This window comes from Enhydra lutris, unplaced genomic scaffold, assembly GCF_002288905.1.
Source record: "Enhydra lutris kenyoni isolate GAN:26980312 unplaced genomic scaffold, ASM228890v2 scaffoldscaffold13, whole genome shotgun sequence".
NCBI classification, from domain to species: Eukaryota; Metazoa; Chordata; class Mammalia; order Carnivora; family Mustelidae; genus Enhydra; species Enhydra lutris.
Window position 1 is genome coordinate 18,905,315 of NW_019154097.1, and position 15,211 is coordinate 18,920,525.

General features: G+C 40.8%; 1 protein-coding gene across 1 annotated transcript in view; it reads right to left on the minus strand.

The window, feature by feature from the left end:
- LOC111145699 (sushi domain containing 1) overlaps nt 1–15,211 on the minus strand; it is a 142,253-nt gene that overhangs the window by 28,534 nt on the left and 98,508 nt on the right. The window contains exons 11-12 of the mRNA XM_022500821.1: nt 4,507–4,598; nt 3,094–3,280 (exon numbers count right to left, since the gene is read on the minus strand). Coding sequence (XP_022356529.1) covers nt 3,094–3,280; nt 4,507–4,598 — 279 coding nt within the window. The remainder of the gene's footprint in view (nt 1–3,093; nt 3,281–4,506; nt 4,599–15,211) is intronic.

The window sequence follows — 15,211 nt, forward strand, 5'->3', positions numbered from 1 at the left end:
GCTCCCTATGGGAAGACAGTTTTGCCCACAGCTTTCTGACTTGGCCAGAAAATAGCAGAGCCAATGTGTGAAAGCTCTTCTGAGGGTGGAAGTTTGCTCTTCACCCTGCTCTGGAGGGAGTATAAACGGTAGGGCTCTTCTGAAGAATTCGGCTCATGGGGCTCTACCTGAGGAAGCCTGTCACCCCCGAGGCAGAGACTCTGCCAGAGGATCTGGTCTCACCCACGCCTCTGACCCCATTCTCACTGGGACACTTGCCTCTGTCCTTCAACATGCCTAGAACCTGTGCCCTCCTCTGAGGTCAGCCACGTATTTAAAGCACTTATCTTCATCCTGTTCCCATCAGTAAGATTTAGTTTAATATAAGACATGCAGGAGGGAAATTCCACTCACTTTTCTTCTGGGAAATCAGCTGCTGCGTTTTCCAAACCCAAATCCCTTGCCTCACATTTCTGGTAAAATTCAAAAGTTCACAGTTTTACTGAAACCAAGCCATATCTTAGGCAATCAGGCATACCTCTCTTCATATCAACAAGAAAGGCTCTCTTTTCTCCCCTTTTATGAGAGGGCTTGGGTGGGTTTTTTTGGTTGGTTGGTTGGTTGGTTGGTTGGTTTTTACCCTTTAGAAGATAACAACTTGAATTTTCGCACTTTTTAAAAAATTTCAAATTCTTTAAAGTAGTGTAGAGTTGAAAAATATGCAGGCGTTGTCTCCGAGTTTAGCTAAGGGTCTCAACAGACTTAAATAGCTCAACAGTGTCCCCTGGTGGCCATGGGCACAGGGCGTTTGCGCTACTGGGACTATACTGCGCCTAGGAAACAAGGTAGAGGTTAAGTGTGTTCTCAGAAGAAACTCTCCTCCCCAACTCAAAAAACCTGATATACTAATTTGAAACAGCAAACCATCCAAAACACAACAAGGACCAAAGAACAGGAAACTAAACAGCTTTTCATTTGAAGAAGTCACCAGAAGAAGGAATGCCCAGCCGAATATTACTTCTCTTTCCAGCCCCAGTGTTGGGAATTCCTTTTGTTTGAAAGCCTTTCTTCACTAACCAGGCATCCCCTCAGCACCAACAGCACCCAGTGGCCACTCAGGGCTTGCACTACGTGCCAGCACTGTCTTTACATCTCTGCCTCTGAGGAGCCATTTTAGGAAGAGAGAAAGAAAATAAACAACTACATTAAAAAATGCAAGTTCCAACAACAAGTTCTGTGATGAATCTCAAACAGGACCCGTGGCTAGAGAGGGATGGGGTGGAGATGGAGGTTACTGGAGCAAGGACAGGCAGGGAGAGCCACTCTAAGGTAATGACATCTGAGCAGAGACCTGGATGGTTGGTTATAAAGAAGCCACAAGCAGAGAGCACCCCAGGAAGAGTAAACAGTAGATGGAAAGGCGTGGATGCACGAACAGGTTTGACCCATCTAAGGAACATCAAGGAGGGCAGGAAGGCAGCAGATGCTTAGTGAGAAAGGGGGAAGAGTAGAGGAGATGAAGTCAGTGAGGCGGGTGGGGGTCAGGAACCTAAGATCTATTCTAACACTAATGCAAACTCATTGGACAGTCTTCAGCTGGGGATGACATGTTCTCCTAGGCATTCTTTTTTTTTTTTTTTTTTAAATCACTCTGACTCCTGAGTTATTGTCTTCACCATACCTTGGTTGGGGAGAGGGGGAGACTAATGGGCACCCATGAAAGCAGAAAGACTACTGCAAAGGTCCAAGCAAGAGGTGGCTGGCTTGGATAAGGTTGCTCTGTGGGGAAGGGGAAGGGGGAAAGAAGTATTTGGATACAGAATATATTTTAGAAAGAAGTCAGTGGTGCTTATTGACAGATCAGAAGTCAGTGGGGAGGGGTAGAATCTTTTGAAGTCAGTGGGGAGGGGTAGAATCTTTTGAAGTCAGTGGGGAGGGGTAGAATCTTTTGGCCTGAGCAACAAGTGAATAGGAATGCCAATAACCCAAGACAGAGAAGCCTGGCTGGAAAATGGCTCATGGAGGTGAGAGGAGTTGAGAAATCAGAATCCTCCTGGACTTGTCTATTGGGCGTGCAAGAGATGACTCAGAGATGTTTAAAAGGTGACTGGATATATGAATGTGGCACTCAGGGGAGAGTCTGGGACTAGGATACATACTGGGGAATCTTCAGCATATGGCAATAGCCAGGAAACGTATGGGCAGAAGGGGTAGATAATGAAAAAGGAACAGAAGCAGGCAGAGAGGACGTCGATTAAAGAGGATAGAGCCAGCAAGAAAGACTGAGAAGGAGGAGCCAGCAAGGCAGGGGGACCCCAAAGCCAAGAGTGTTTCAAGAATGAGAAGATGTCAGATGCTGGGGACAGGGGAGGGGAATCAGATACAAACAAAACGGTCCCGTGGATTTTGTAAGATGGAGACACTTTCAGTAAAGCAGTGTGGACGGGACAACTGCCTTCAGATTGGAACCAGTTAAAGGGAAAACAGGAAGTCAGGATGTGGGACCTACAGAACAGACACTTCTTTTAAGAAGTTTTACTGTAAAGGGGATGCTGAAAGAAGGATCACGTCCCCACCTGATTACTTCCAAATGCTCCGTGAAGTCAGAAACAAGAAGCTAATACTCTGCGTTTCAGCACAGAGTGTGGGGGAAGTGGCAGGGGGAGCACCCCAGATTTGAGGAGCGACAATGAGAAAATGAGTGAAAAGTGAAATTTAGAGGGGACCCAAGTGGGGCTGCCAAGCACTGTTCCCTGAGAATAACGGACTCCTGAGGCACTCACGACAAAATGACGATTACACATAACTGAGAAGCAGTCATGAGGAAAAATTCTTTTTAGGTCTCGAGTATGTTAACTATTTTAAATATCCCGAAGGAATGTAACCAGCATTCACATACACGCTAGCCAGATTTAACTCGCGTTAGTATTTTGTCTTGACTACCTTTCTAAGAAAGAAAACATGACAGGCACGACCACAGGACCCTTTCTTTCATCCCCTCACTCTTCAGGTGTGTGCTACAACAGTGGGAAGCAATAGGGTTCCTCTTCCTCCGGGCCCACCTACAGCTCTGTGGTGACTTCATTCATCCGAATGCTGCCATGCCCGATTTACCTGCTATGTGGGTTGTCAGGGGGAGGACCGCGGGAAGTTGAGAAGACCAAGCCTGGATGCTGATGCTGTAATTGGTGCCTGGACGCAGGTCCAAGCACATCTCAGGAGCCTGGCTGCGGGCAGTCATATTCAAGGTCATTTCCTGGGCAAATTTCTTCTGATACCATCTCTGGCCCCGAATGTGGAACTGAAACAGAGAGGTTCACTAGGTGAATGGTGAGTTTGGAAGGCTCCAAATGCCTGGGTGCTTACCCTTTTTCAAGAGCCATTGTGCCTTCGACTCCAAAGTTCCTTCAGAAAGTGAAACAGAACACTAAGCCGATCTCTCAGGCGTCACCCCCGAAACACCGCCATTACAATAGGTGAGTACAATAAAAATATTTTGAAATCAAAATGTACAAAAGGCCGAGGCCCCAGTGCTAACTGTGTTCCCGTTCTTGGTTCTCACATGTACCACACACAACACGGAGAAGTCTGTTGGCAGGGGCAAGGCCACAGAACATTCTCCTAGGAAGAAAATGTGGAATCTGAACTAAGGCTTCTCCAAAGCACGACCTGAGTGAGGGTACGCCTATCTGGCCTGGCGAAAGCCCGGCAGGGTTGTGCTCCTCTGCCTGCCCCCTTCGTGTTTCGGGGATTTTTTTGAACAACACATTTTTTATTTTGGGAACAGAGTATTTGCCATTTGACGGCCACACGCCTTCCAATTTCACTATTCATTTTACAACACCTGACCTGGACCCAGGCAAGCAACAGTGTCTTCAGGATCAGAAGCAACTTTCGACAGCTTAATGTGGTACCAAACTGCATCAAAATGGAGCTATTTATAGACGAAGCAGCACTTAATGCTTCATATAAAGCAATACATATTTTTAAAAGTTAAAATGCACATGAACTACACAGATGTGCCTGCCCCCTTCTGACATTCTCCACACGCTCCTGTAACCCCCCAGCACCTGGCCCAATAGAGATACTTCTCTGCCCACTTAATTTCTTCTAGCAGCAGCTCATCCCATGGTTTCCACCTTTCTTACTCACAACAACAATAGCTTCGAAAGTTCCCCTGACTCTCTAGACAACATGCCCAGACCCTGGTCAGAGACACTGGCCTGAAGAGGCACACCCAGGCAAAAGCCACAAGTTCCTTCCACAGACACTGGGTGGACATTCGTTCGTGCACATCACGCCACATGGACAAAGAAACTCTCACATCTTACTCAGCAATCCCCAAGGTCTCATTCTTTAAATACGTAGTAGAAGTGCCCATTTTCTTGCTTTGGCTCACAATTCTTACCATAAATCTGCCATTGATAATAACAACTATATATAAGTAGATTTTTAGGTTTGCTGATATTTTTTTAAACCTCCTACACTAGACAACATCTACACATAGAGTAACGTTCAGTCACTTACTAAATACATCTCCTCTGTATCAGCGGTCTTCGTACTTCTCCATCTCAAGCAGGTTTCGTTAAATACTGAAACGTTACCGATGATCTGTTTTACTGCAGGGGGGAAAGAATGAGAAATCAACTTACACTCGATACAAAAATACTACCTTCCACAGCGCACGCAACTCTTGATTTTGGGGTTGTGAGTCAGAGCCAAATGCTGGGTGTAGGGATTATTTAAAAAATAAAATCTTTTAAAAATTACTATCTTTTTTTAAAGACTTATTTATTTATTTGAGAGAGAGAGAGAGAAAGAGCATTGGGGGGGGGTGCAGAGAGAAAGGGCAAAAGAATCTTTTTAAGTAGACTCCACACTGAGTGTGGAGCCCAAAGAAGGGCTCGATCCCAAAACCTTGAGATTACGACCTGAGCCAAAAACCAAGAGTTGGACGCTTAACCAACTGTGCCAACCAGGCACCCCCCAGCAAAATACTACCTTTTAATCAAATCATATACATAGGATGATTTCAGCAGTATTTTAATTTAGAAATGAGTGGTCGCAGCACTTTTATATTTATGTAAACTCAGTCCTGAGAAAAGATTTAAAATCAAAGGATACCCAATCAGAGGATCCCTCTTAAAAATTACTTAAGGGGTGCCTAAGGGGTGCCTGGGTGGCTCAGTGGGTTAAGGCCTCTGCCTTCGGCTCAGGTCATGGTCCCAGGGTCCTGGGATCAAGCCCTGTATCGGGCTTTCTGCTCAGCAGGGAGCCTGCTTCCTCCTCTCCCTCTGCCTGACTCTCTGCCTACTTGTGATCTCTGTCTGTCAAATAAATAAATAAAATCTTAAAAAAAATTACTTAAATCCAGCACCCTGGTTTACTAGCCTAAAACTGCAACACAGCCTTGGACAACCTCATTTATATAAATAAGTACCAATTTCGAATTCTGAGCTGGGAGCAACACTTGAGTAGAGAATTGAGAAGTGCTCTTTGAAGAACTAAAAAAGATTTGCTAAGAAGCTTCAGAGCAGGGGAGCCTGAAGGGGCTCAGTCAATTGAGCATCCAACTCTTGGTTTTGGCTCAGGTCATGATCTCAGGGTCATAAGATCGAGCCCCACATCAGACTCCCCACTGAGTGGGGAGATTCTCTCCCTCTGCTCCTCCCCCCACTCAAGTTTTCTCTCTCTCAAATAAATAATCTTAAAAAAAAAAGAATTTTCATAGCAACACTGCAATGATTAATAAATAATAAATACAACTCCCAATGCACATGAGGAAAGAAGTCTAATGGGAGCCAAGCCTTTATTGTGTAAGCCCCTGGCCTGACAGGTTTCTATGAATGAAGCCATGTTGGTAGATGTGCCCCTTCTTTATGGACTGGACAGATTTGCCCAGAGGAAACCTGTTCCACAGGTCACAAGTTGTACTTCAAATGCTGTAAGACAGAGTAGGTAAGAAAGTACATGTGATTCAAAATAACGCAATGTCACCATTGGGTATAAATGTTTATGAAACTTTCAAAACCAATAATCTTGGGGCACCTGGGTGGCTCAGTCAGTTAAGCATTAGCTTCAGCTCAGGTCATGATACTGGGGTCCTGGTATGGAGCCCTGTGCCAGGATCCCTGCTCAGCAGGAAGTCTGCTTCTCCCTCTCTCTCTGCCCCTCCCCCTGCAAATGCACTCTCACGCACTTGTGCTCTCTCTTTCTCTCCCTCGTGTGCACACGTGCGTGCTCTATCTCTCAAATAAATAAATAAATAAAATCTTTAAAAAAAAACAACAAAAACAAAAAACAAAAACCTCAATACTACTTAAACAGTTCCAGGGGATGGGCAATGGAAAATTAATTAACTAAACAGTTCCAGACCACCAAAAAAGGTGGAAGGCTTTCCAATTTATTCATGATGACTAGATAACCCTCAACAATGCCAAAACTGCACAACGATGGCACAAGCAATTATGAAACACACTATGTCAAACTCAATTATTAACATAAATGCAAAAATCTAAAATAAAATATTAGCAGATAGAAGTCAGCAGTACATTCAAAGAACAATACCCTGTGACCAAGGAAGATTTATTCCAGGAATATTATTAGAAAAGTTATTAATAGATTAAAAGGGAAAAGCCATATGGTTACTCTTACAAGTGTAATGGTTAATACATTTAGTATAGATTCTTGACTAAAAATCTTAGTCGGGATTTAACTGGATAGAAATGTCTTAACTTAAAAGAGTGTTTTATCAGAAGGCACCATCCTGGGTAGTAAAACAATGAGGCAGTTTCTAGTAAAGTTAAGAACAATACAAGGATGCATGTTCTCATAGCTATTTATTTAGCATTAGCTAGAAGATTCTAGACAACATGGAAAGAGGCAAGAACAAAATGAGCTATAAATACTAGGAAGAAAGGGAACAAATGATGCCAGTAATGCTAACAGAATCCACTGAAAAACAAATATGAAGGAGTTTGAAAACAATCTTAAAACAAGTACAAATAACGGGACTTTGGCAAAGCATATCTGAATATAAGAAAATAGAAAAACTAGTAGTTTTTGATGTAGCTGCAAGAACAAGTATGGTAGGCTGAAAACACCCCTCCCAAAATGTCCACATCCATCTGTGACCATGTTACCTTACATGACAGAAAGAATTCACAATGTGATGTGATTATGATATAGGGAGATTATTGGAATTATCTAGATGAACCTAACATAGTCCTTATAAGAGAGAGAGAAAAAGATCAGAGTTAGAGAGTGATTTAAGGACAAAAGAAGCAGTTAAGCCAAGGAGCTTCAAAAAATGGAGGATGGGGCCACAAGACAAAGAATGTAGGTGAGATCTAGAAACTGGAAAGGACAAAGAAATGGATTCTCTTCTCCAGCCTCCAGAATGAACACAGGTCTGTAGTTTTAACACGGTAGAACTGTTTCAGATTTCTGACCTCTAGAAGTATAATAAATTCATGTTGTTTTGAGCCACTGAATTTGCACTTATTTATTAAACTAGCGATAGGAAACTAAAACAACACATAAAATACAACAAAAAAGTGCAGCACCCAGCCACCTTGAAGCACCCAACTACTGCGGTGCACCACACCCGGCCAGCAGGTGCATGGAGGCCTCCACAGGCTGCACCCAGCCTCGTGCCCCCAGAAGCACCAGTTCACACCCCCCAGCTACCGCAGCACTTCAGGGAATCTGGCAGAGGACTAGCGACCCAGTGCAAATTTTGCTAACACCACCACCTGCTCTCAAGTTCCCTGACAGGCATGCCTACCTTGCCTAGGTCCCACTAACACCACAGAGAACAAACACAGCCCACAGTGGGCAGAGTCCGTGCAGACAACCATGCTGAAAGGAAAAGTAACTCAGACAGAACAACAGGCTACACACACAGCAACACACGTTGGCTACTCTCCTGAAGTGAACAGGGACACAATGCACTGTAGAGCACTCAAAGTCATCTTCTTCATAAAGTCACTACTTTCAAGAGTTTAAGACATAGCTGACTTTCTTCAAAGTTGGTGGCATCACAATTCTGGACTTCAAGCTCTATTACAAAGCTGTCATCATCAAGACAGTATGGTACTGGCACAAAAACAGACACAGAGATCAATGAAACAGAATAGAGAGCCCAGAAATAGACCCTCAACTCTATGGTCAACTAATCTTCGACAAAGCAGGATAGAATGTCCAGTGGAAAAAAGACAGTCTCTTCAACAAATAGTGTTGGGAAAATTGGACAGCCACATGCAGAAGAATGAAACATTTCCTTACACCACACATAAAAATAGACTCAACATGGATGAAAAACCTCAATGTGAGAAAGGAATCCCGGAGAACACAGGCAGCAACCTCTTTAAGCTCAGCCACAGCAACTTCTTCTAGAAACATCGCCAAAAGCAAGGGAAGCAAGGGCAAAAATGAACTACTCAGACTTCATCAAGATCCAAAGTTTTTGCACAGCAAAGGAAACAGACAACAAAACCAAAAGACAACTGACAGAATGGGAGAAGATATTCACAAATGACAATCAGATAAAGGGCTAGTATCCAAGATCTATAAAGAACTTATCAAACTCAACACCCAAAGAATAAATAATCAAGAAATGGGCAGAGGACCTGAACAGACATTTCTGCAAAGAAGACATCTAGATGTCCAACAGACACATGAAAAAGTGCTCCACATCACTCGGCATCAGGGAAATACAAATCAAAACCACAATGCGATACCACCTCACACCAGTCAGAGTGACTAAAATTAACAAGTCAGGAAATGACAGATGCTGGTGAGGATGCAGAGAAAGGGGAACCCTCCTACACTGTTGGTGGGAATGCAAGCTGGTGCAGCCACTTTGGAAAACAGTAAGGAGGTTCCTCAAAAAGTTGAAAATAGAGCTACCCTCTGACCCAGCAATAACACTACTGGGTATTTACCCTAAGATACAAATGTAGTGATCCAAAGGGGCATGTGCACCCAAACGTTTATAGCAGCAATGTCCACAATAGCCAAACTATGGAAAGAAACTAGATGTCCATCAACAGAATACTATGCAGCCATCAAAAGAAATGAAATCTTGTCATTTGTAACAACGTGGATGGAACTGAAGGGTATTATGCTGAGCGAAATAAGTCAATCAGAGAAAGACAATTATCATATGATCTCCCTGATATGAGGAAGTTGAGAGGCAGGATAGGGGATTTGGGGGATAAGGAAGGAAAAAATGAAACAAGGTGGGGTCAGGAGAGAGACAAACCATAAGAGACTCTTTTTTTTTTTTTAAAGATTTTATTTTATTTATTTGACAGAGAGAGAGAGAGATATCACAAGTAGGCAGAGAGGCAGGCAGAGAGGCAGGCAGAGAGAGAGGAGGAAGCAGGCTCCTTGCTGAGCAGAGAGCCCAATGCGGGCCTCGATCCCAGGACCCTGAGATCATGACCTGAGCTGAAGGCAGAGGCTTAAGCCACTGAGCCACCCAGGTGCCCACCATAAGAGACTCTTAATCTCACAAAATAAACTGAGGGTTGCTGGGGGGAGGGCAGGTATGGAGAGGGTGGTTGGGTTATGGACATTGGGGAGGGTATGTGATATGGTGAGTATGCTATGAAATGTGTAAGCCTGATGATTCACAGACCTGTACCCCTGGGGCAAATAATACATTATATGTTAATAAAAATAATTAATAAAAAATAAAAATAAAAAGATATAGCTGACTTTCTTAACAGACAGAAACAGACACAGACAGGCAGAAAAAATGATGAGAAAGAGAAATTTATCCCAAATGGAAGGACAGGACAAGGCCACAGCCAGAGATCTAAGCAAAAACAAATATAAGTAATATGCCTGATTGAGAGTTTGAAGCAACGATCATAAGGATACTCACTGGACTTGGGAAAAGAGTGGAAGACAAGAGTGAGACCCTTAAGACAGGGTTAAGGAATAATACAGCAGAGATAAAGGACTCAATAAATGAAATGAGAAACACATTTGATGGCATGAACGCCAGAATAGAAGAAATAAAGGAATGAATTAGTGACCCAGAAGACAGAGTAATGGGAAGTAATCAAGCTGAACAAGAGAGAAAAAAGAATTATGCAAAATGGTAACAAACTTAGGGAACTCAGTGATTCTATCATACATAATGACATTTGTGTCATAGGAGTCCCAGAAGAAGAAGAGAGAGAAAGGGGACAGAAAATTTATTTGAAGAAATAATAACCAGGGGCACCTGGGTGGCTCAGTCGGTCAAGTTTGCAGCTCGCTCATGATCCCAAGGTCCTGGAACTGAGACCTGCATCAGGCTCCCTGCTCAGTGGGGAGTCTGCTTCTCCATTTCCCTCCAACCCTGCTCATGCTCTCTTACTCACTCTCTCTCTCTCTCAAATAAATAATCTTGAAGGAAGGAAGGAAAAGAAATAATAACTGAAAAATTCCCCAACCTGGCAAAGGAAACAGATACCCAGATCCAGAAGGCACAGAGAACTCCAATCAAAATCAACAAAAGCAGACCCACACCAAGAAAGATTGTAATTAAATAGCAAAATATAGTGATAAAAAAATTTTTAAAGCAACAACAACAAAGAAGACAGTAACTTACAAGGGAAAATCCATAAGGCTGCAGAAGATTTTTCAAGAGAAACTTTGAAGACTGAAAGGGAGTGGCACAATATATTCAAAGTGCTCAATGGGAAAAGTCTGTGGCAAAAAATACTGTATCCAAAAGCCTACCATTCAGAATAGAAAGAGAAATAAAGGATTTCCCAGACAAACAGAAACTAAAGGAGCTTGTGACCACTAAACCAGCCCTGCAAGAAATATTAAAGGGGATTCTTTGAGTGGAAAGGAGACCAAAAGTGACAGTATAAAGGTAGGAAACACAAAAGCAGTAATAATGAATATTTCTATCAAAAAAATGAGTCAAAGAACTCACTAAATAAAAGAATATAATATATAATAACAAATATCTAAAACATGGGAGAGGAGAAAAGACTGGGTTCAAACTTGAGCAACCTTCAACTTAATATAGACTGCTATGTGCAGAAGACATTATATACAAACCTAATGGTAATAATATATCAAAAACCATAATAAACATGCAAAAAATAAAAAGGAAGAAATCTAACTATATTACTAAAGAAAACCAGTAAACCAAGAAAGAGAGAGATAAGAGAAACTGAGAGAGAGAGGAGTACAAAAAAAAAGTAATACACAAAAACAAAACAAAACTAATAAAATGGCAATAAATACATATCTTTCAATAATTACTTTGAATGTAAATAGACTAAACAATCTAATCAAAAGACATAGGGTGACAGAATGAATTTTTAAAAATCTATATGCTGCCTGCAAGAGATTCATTTCAGACAAAGACACCTACAGATTGAAAGTAAAGGGATGGAGAAACATCTATCATGCAAATGGATATCAAAAGAAAGCTGGAGTAGCAATATTTAAATCAGACAAAATAGAGTTTAAAACAAAGACTATAATAAGAGACAAAGAAAGAAACTATATAATAATAAAGGGGACAAACAAGAAGATATAACAACTGTAAATATTTATGCACCCAACACGGGAGCACCCAAATACATGAAACAGTTACTAACAGACATAAAGGAGCTAATCAGTAATAATAATAGTAATAGTAACAGTAACAGTAAAGGACTTTAACAGTCCACTTACATCAACAGACAGATCATCTAAATAGAAAATCAACAAGGAAACAGTGGCTTTGATTGACACACTGGAAGAGAAGGATGTAACAGATATATTCAGAACAGTCCATCCTGAAACAACAGAGTACACATTCTTTGCAAGTGAACATTCTCCAGAATAGATGGCATATTAGGCCACATAACCAGCCTCAATGAATTCAAAAACACTGAAGTGATACCATGCATCTTTTCTGATCACAACACTATGAAACTATAATCAAACATAAGAAAAAATCTGGAAAGACCACAAATGAATAGAGGTTAAATAAAATGGTACTAAACAATGAATGGGTCAACAAGGAAATAAAGGAAGAAATAAAAAGCACATGGAAACAAATGAAAATGAAAACACAAAGATCCAAAACCTTGGGATGCAGCCAAAGCATTTCTAAGTGGGAAATGTATAGCAATACAGACCTACAAGAAAAACCTCACATAAACAAACTAACCTTACACCTAAAGGAGCTAGAAAAAGAACAACAAACAAAACCTAAAACCAGCAGAAAGAAGGAAATAAAGATGAGAGCACAGGGCACTTAGGTAGCCCAGTTGGTTAAGTGTCTGACTCTTTTGATTTTGGCTCAGGTCATGATCTCAGGGTTCTGAGATTAAGCCCCATGTCAGATTCCATGCTCAGTATGGATCCTGCTTAAGATTCTCTATCTCCCTCTTCCTCTGCCTCCCCGCCCTGCCCATGCATGCTCTCTCTCTCTTTTTCTCTTGCTCTCTAATTCTCTCACTCTCTCTCTCTTAAAAAATTTTTAAAATAAAGATGAGAGCAGAAATAAATGATAGAAAAACAACAACAACAAAAAAAACCCACAATAGAACAGATCAATGAAACTAGGAGCTGGTTCTCTGAGACAAAACAAAACAAAACGAAATTGATAAACCTCTAGCCAGATTTATCAAGGCAAAAAAAAGGAGAAATGACTTAAATAAATAAAATCACAAATGAGAGAGGAGAAGTAACAACCAACACCACAGAAATACAAACAGGTGGAAGAGAAATTTATGAAAAACTATACGCCAATAAATTGGACAACCTAGAAAAAATAGATGAATCCCTAAAAATATGTAAACTACCACAACTTAAAACAGGAATAAAACCAAAATTTGAACAGACCAACAACCAGCCAAGAAATTAAATCAGTAATCAAAAAGCTCCCAACAAATGAAAATCCAGGACTGGCTGGCTTCATAGGCAAATTCTACCAAACACTTAAAGACAAATTAATTAATACCTATTCTTCTCAAACTCTTCCAAAAAGTAGAAAAGGAAGGAAAACTTCCAAATTCATTCTATGAGGACAGTACCATCCTGATACCAAAACTGGATAATGACACCACAAAAGAAAGACAACTATAGGCCAATATCTCTGATGAACATAGATGCAAAATCCTCAACAGAACACTAGGAAACTGAATCCAAGAATACATTAAAATAGTCATTCACCACAATCAAGGGGGATTTATTCCCAACATGCAAGCATGGTTCAATAGTCAAATATGAATTAATGTGATACATCACATCAATAAGAGAAAGAATAAGAATCATATGATCACTTCAATAGATGCAGAAAAAGTATTTGACAAATATGTCCTTTCGTGACAAAAATCCTCAACAAAGGTCTAGAGGGAACATACCTCAACATAGTAAAGGCCTTATATGAAAAACCCACAGCTAACATCATCCTTAATGGGGAAACACTGAGAGCCTTTCCCCTGAGGTTAGGAACAAGACAAAGATGCCCACTCTCAACACTTTTATTCAATACAGTACTGGGAATCCTAGCCACAGCAATCAGACAACAAAAAGAAATATTAAGGCATCCAAACTGGTAAGGAAGAAGTAAAACTTTCACTATTTGCAGATGGCATAATACTATATATAGAAAACCTTAAAGACTCCACCAATAAAACTGTTAGAACAGATCAACGAACTAAGTAAAGTTGCAGGATACAAAATCAATGTACGGAAATCAGTTACGTTCCTATACACCAATAATGAAGCAGCAGAAAGAGAAATTAAGAAAACTATCCCATTGATAATTGCACCAAAAATAACTAGATACCTAGGAATAAACCTAACCAAAGAGGTGAAAGACTTGTACTCTGAAAACTAGAAAATACTGATGAAAAAAAATATAAGCTGGGGCACCTGGGTGGCTCAGTGGGTTAAAGCCTCTGCCTTCGGCTCAGGTCATGATCTCAGGGTCCTGGGATCGAGCCCCGTATCGGGCTCTCTGTTCAGCAGGGAGCTCCTTCCCCCCTCTCCCTCTGCCTGCCTCTCTGCCTACTTGTGATCGTTGTCTGTCAAATAAATAAATAAAATCTCTTAAAAAAAAATGTAAGTTGACACAAAGAAATGGAAAGACATTCCATGCTCATGGATTAGAAGAACAAATATCATCAAAATGTCTATTCTACCCAAAGGATCTACACATTTAATGGAACCCCAGCAAAATGCCAACAGCAGTTTTCACAGAACTAGGACAAACAATTCTAAAATTTGCATGGAACCACAAAAGACCCCAAATAGCCAAAGCAATCTTGAAAAAGAAAAGCAAAGCTGGAGACATCACAATTCCAGACTTCTATGATATTGGCCAAAAATGGATGCAGGGATCAATGGAACAGAATAGAATACCCAGAATTAAACCCACAATTTTATGGTCAATTCATCTTTGACAAAGGAGGAAAGAATCTACAATGGGAAAAGGACAGTCTCTTCAACAAATTGTATTGGAAAAATTGGATAGCAACATGCATAAGAAAGAAACAGGACTACTGTACTACAACAATAATAAAAATAAATAAAAATAAAAATAAAAAATGTAAAAAAATTTTTTATAAAAATATTTAAAATTTTATAAAATTAAAAATGAATAAAATTCAAAGGGAATGGAAGACCTAAATGTGAGACATGAAACCATCAAAATCCTAGAGGAGAGGGGCGCCTAGGTGGCTCAGTGGGTTAATAAGCCTCTGCCTTCGGCTCAGGTCATGATCTCAGGGTCCTGGGATTGAGTCCCACATCGGGCTCTCTGCTTGGCAGGGAGCCTGCTTTCTCCTCTCTCTCTGTCTGCCTCTCTGCCTACTTGTGATCTCTCTCTGTCAAATAAATAAATAAAATATTTAAAAAAATACGTTTAAAAAAAAATCCTAGAGGAGAACACAGGCAGCAACCTTTTTGACATTGGCTGTTGCAACTTTTTTCTAAATATGTCTCCTGAGGCAAGAGAGAAAAGGCAAAAAATAAACTACTGGGACTACATCAAAATAAAAAGCTGCTTCACAGCGAAGGAAACAACAAAACTAAAAGGCAACTTACAGAATGGGAGAAAATAGTTGCAAATGACATATCCAGTAAAGGGTTAGTATCCAAAATATAAAAAGAACTTATAAAACCCAACACCCCAAAACCAAATAATCCAATTTAAAAATGGGCAGAGGACATGAACAGATATTTCCACAAAGAAGACATGCAGGCGGCCAACAGACACATG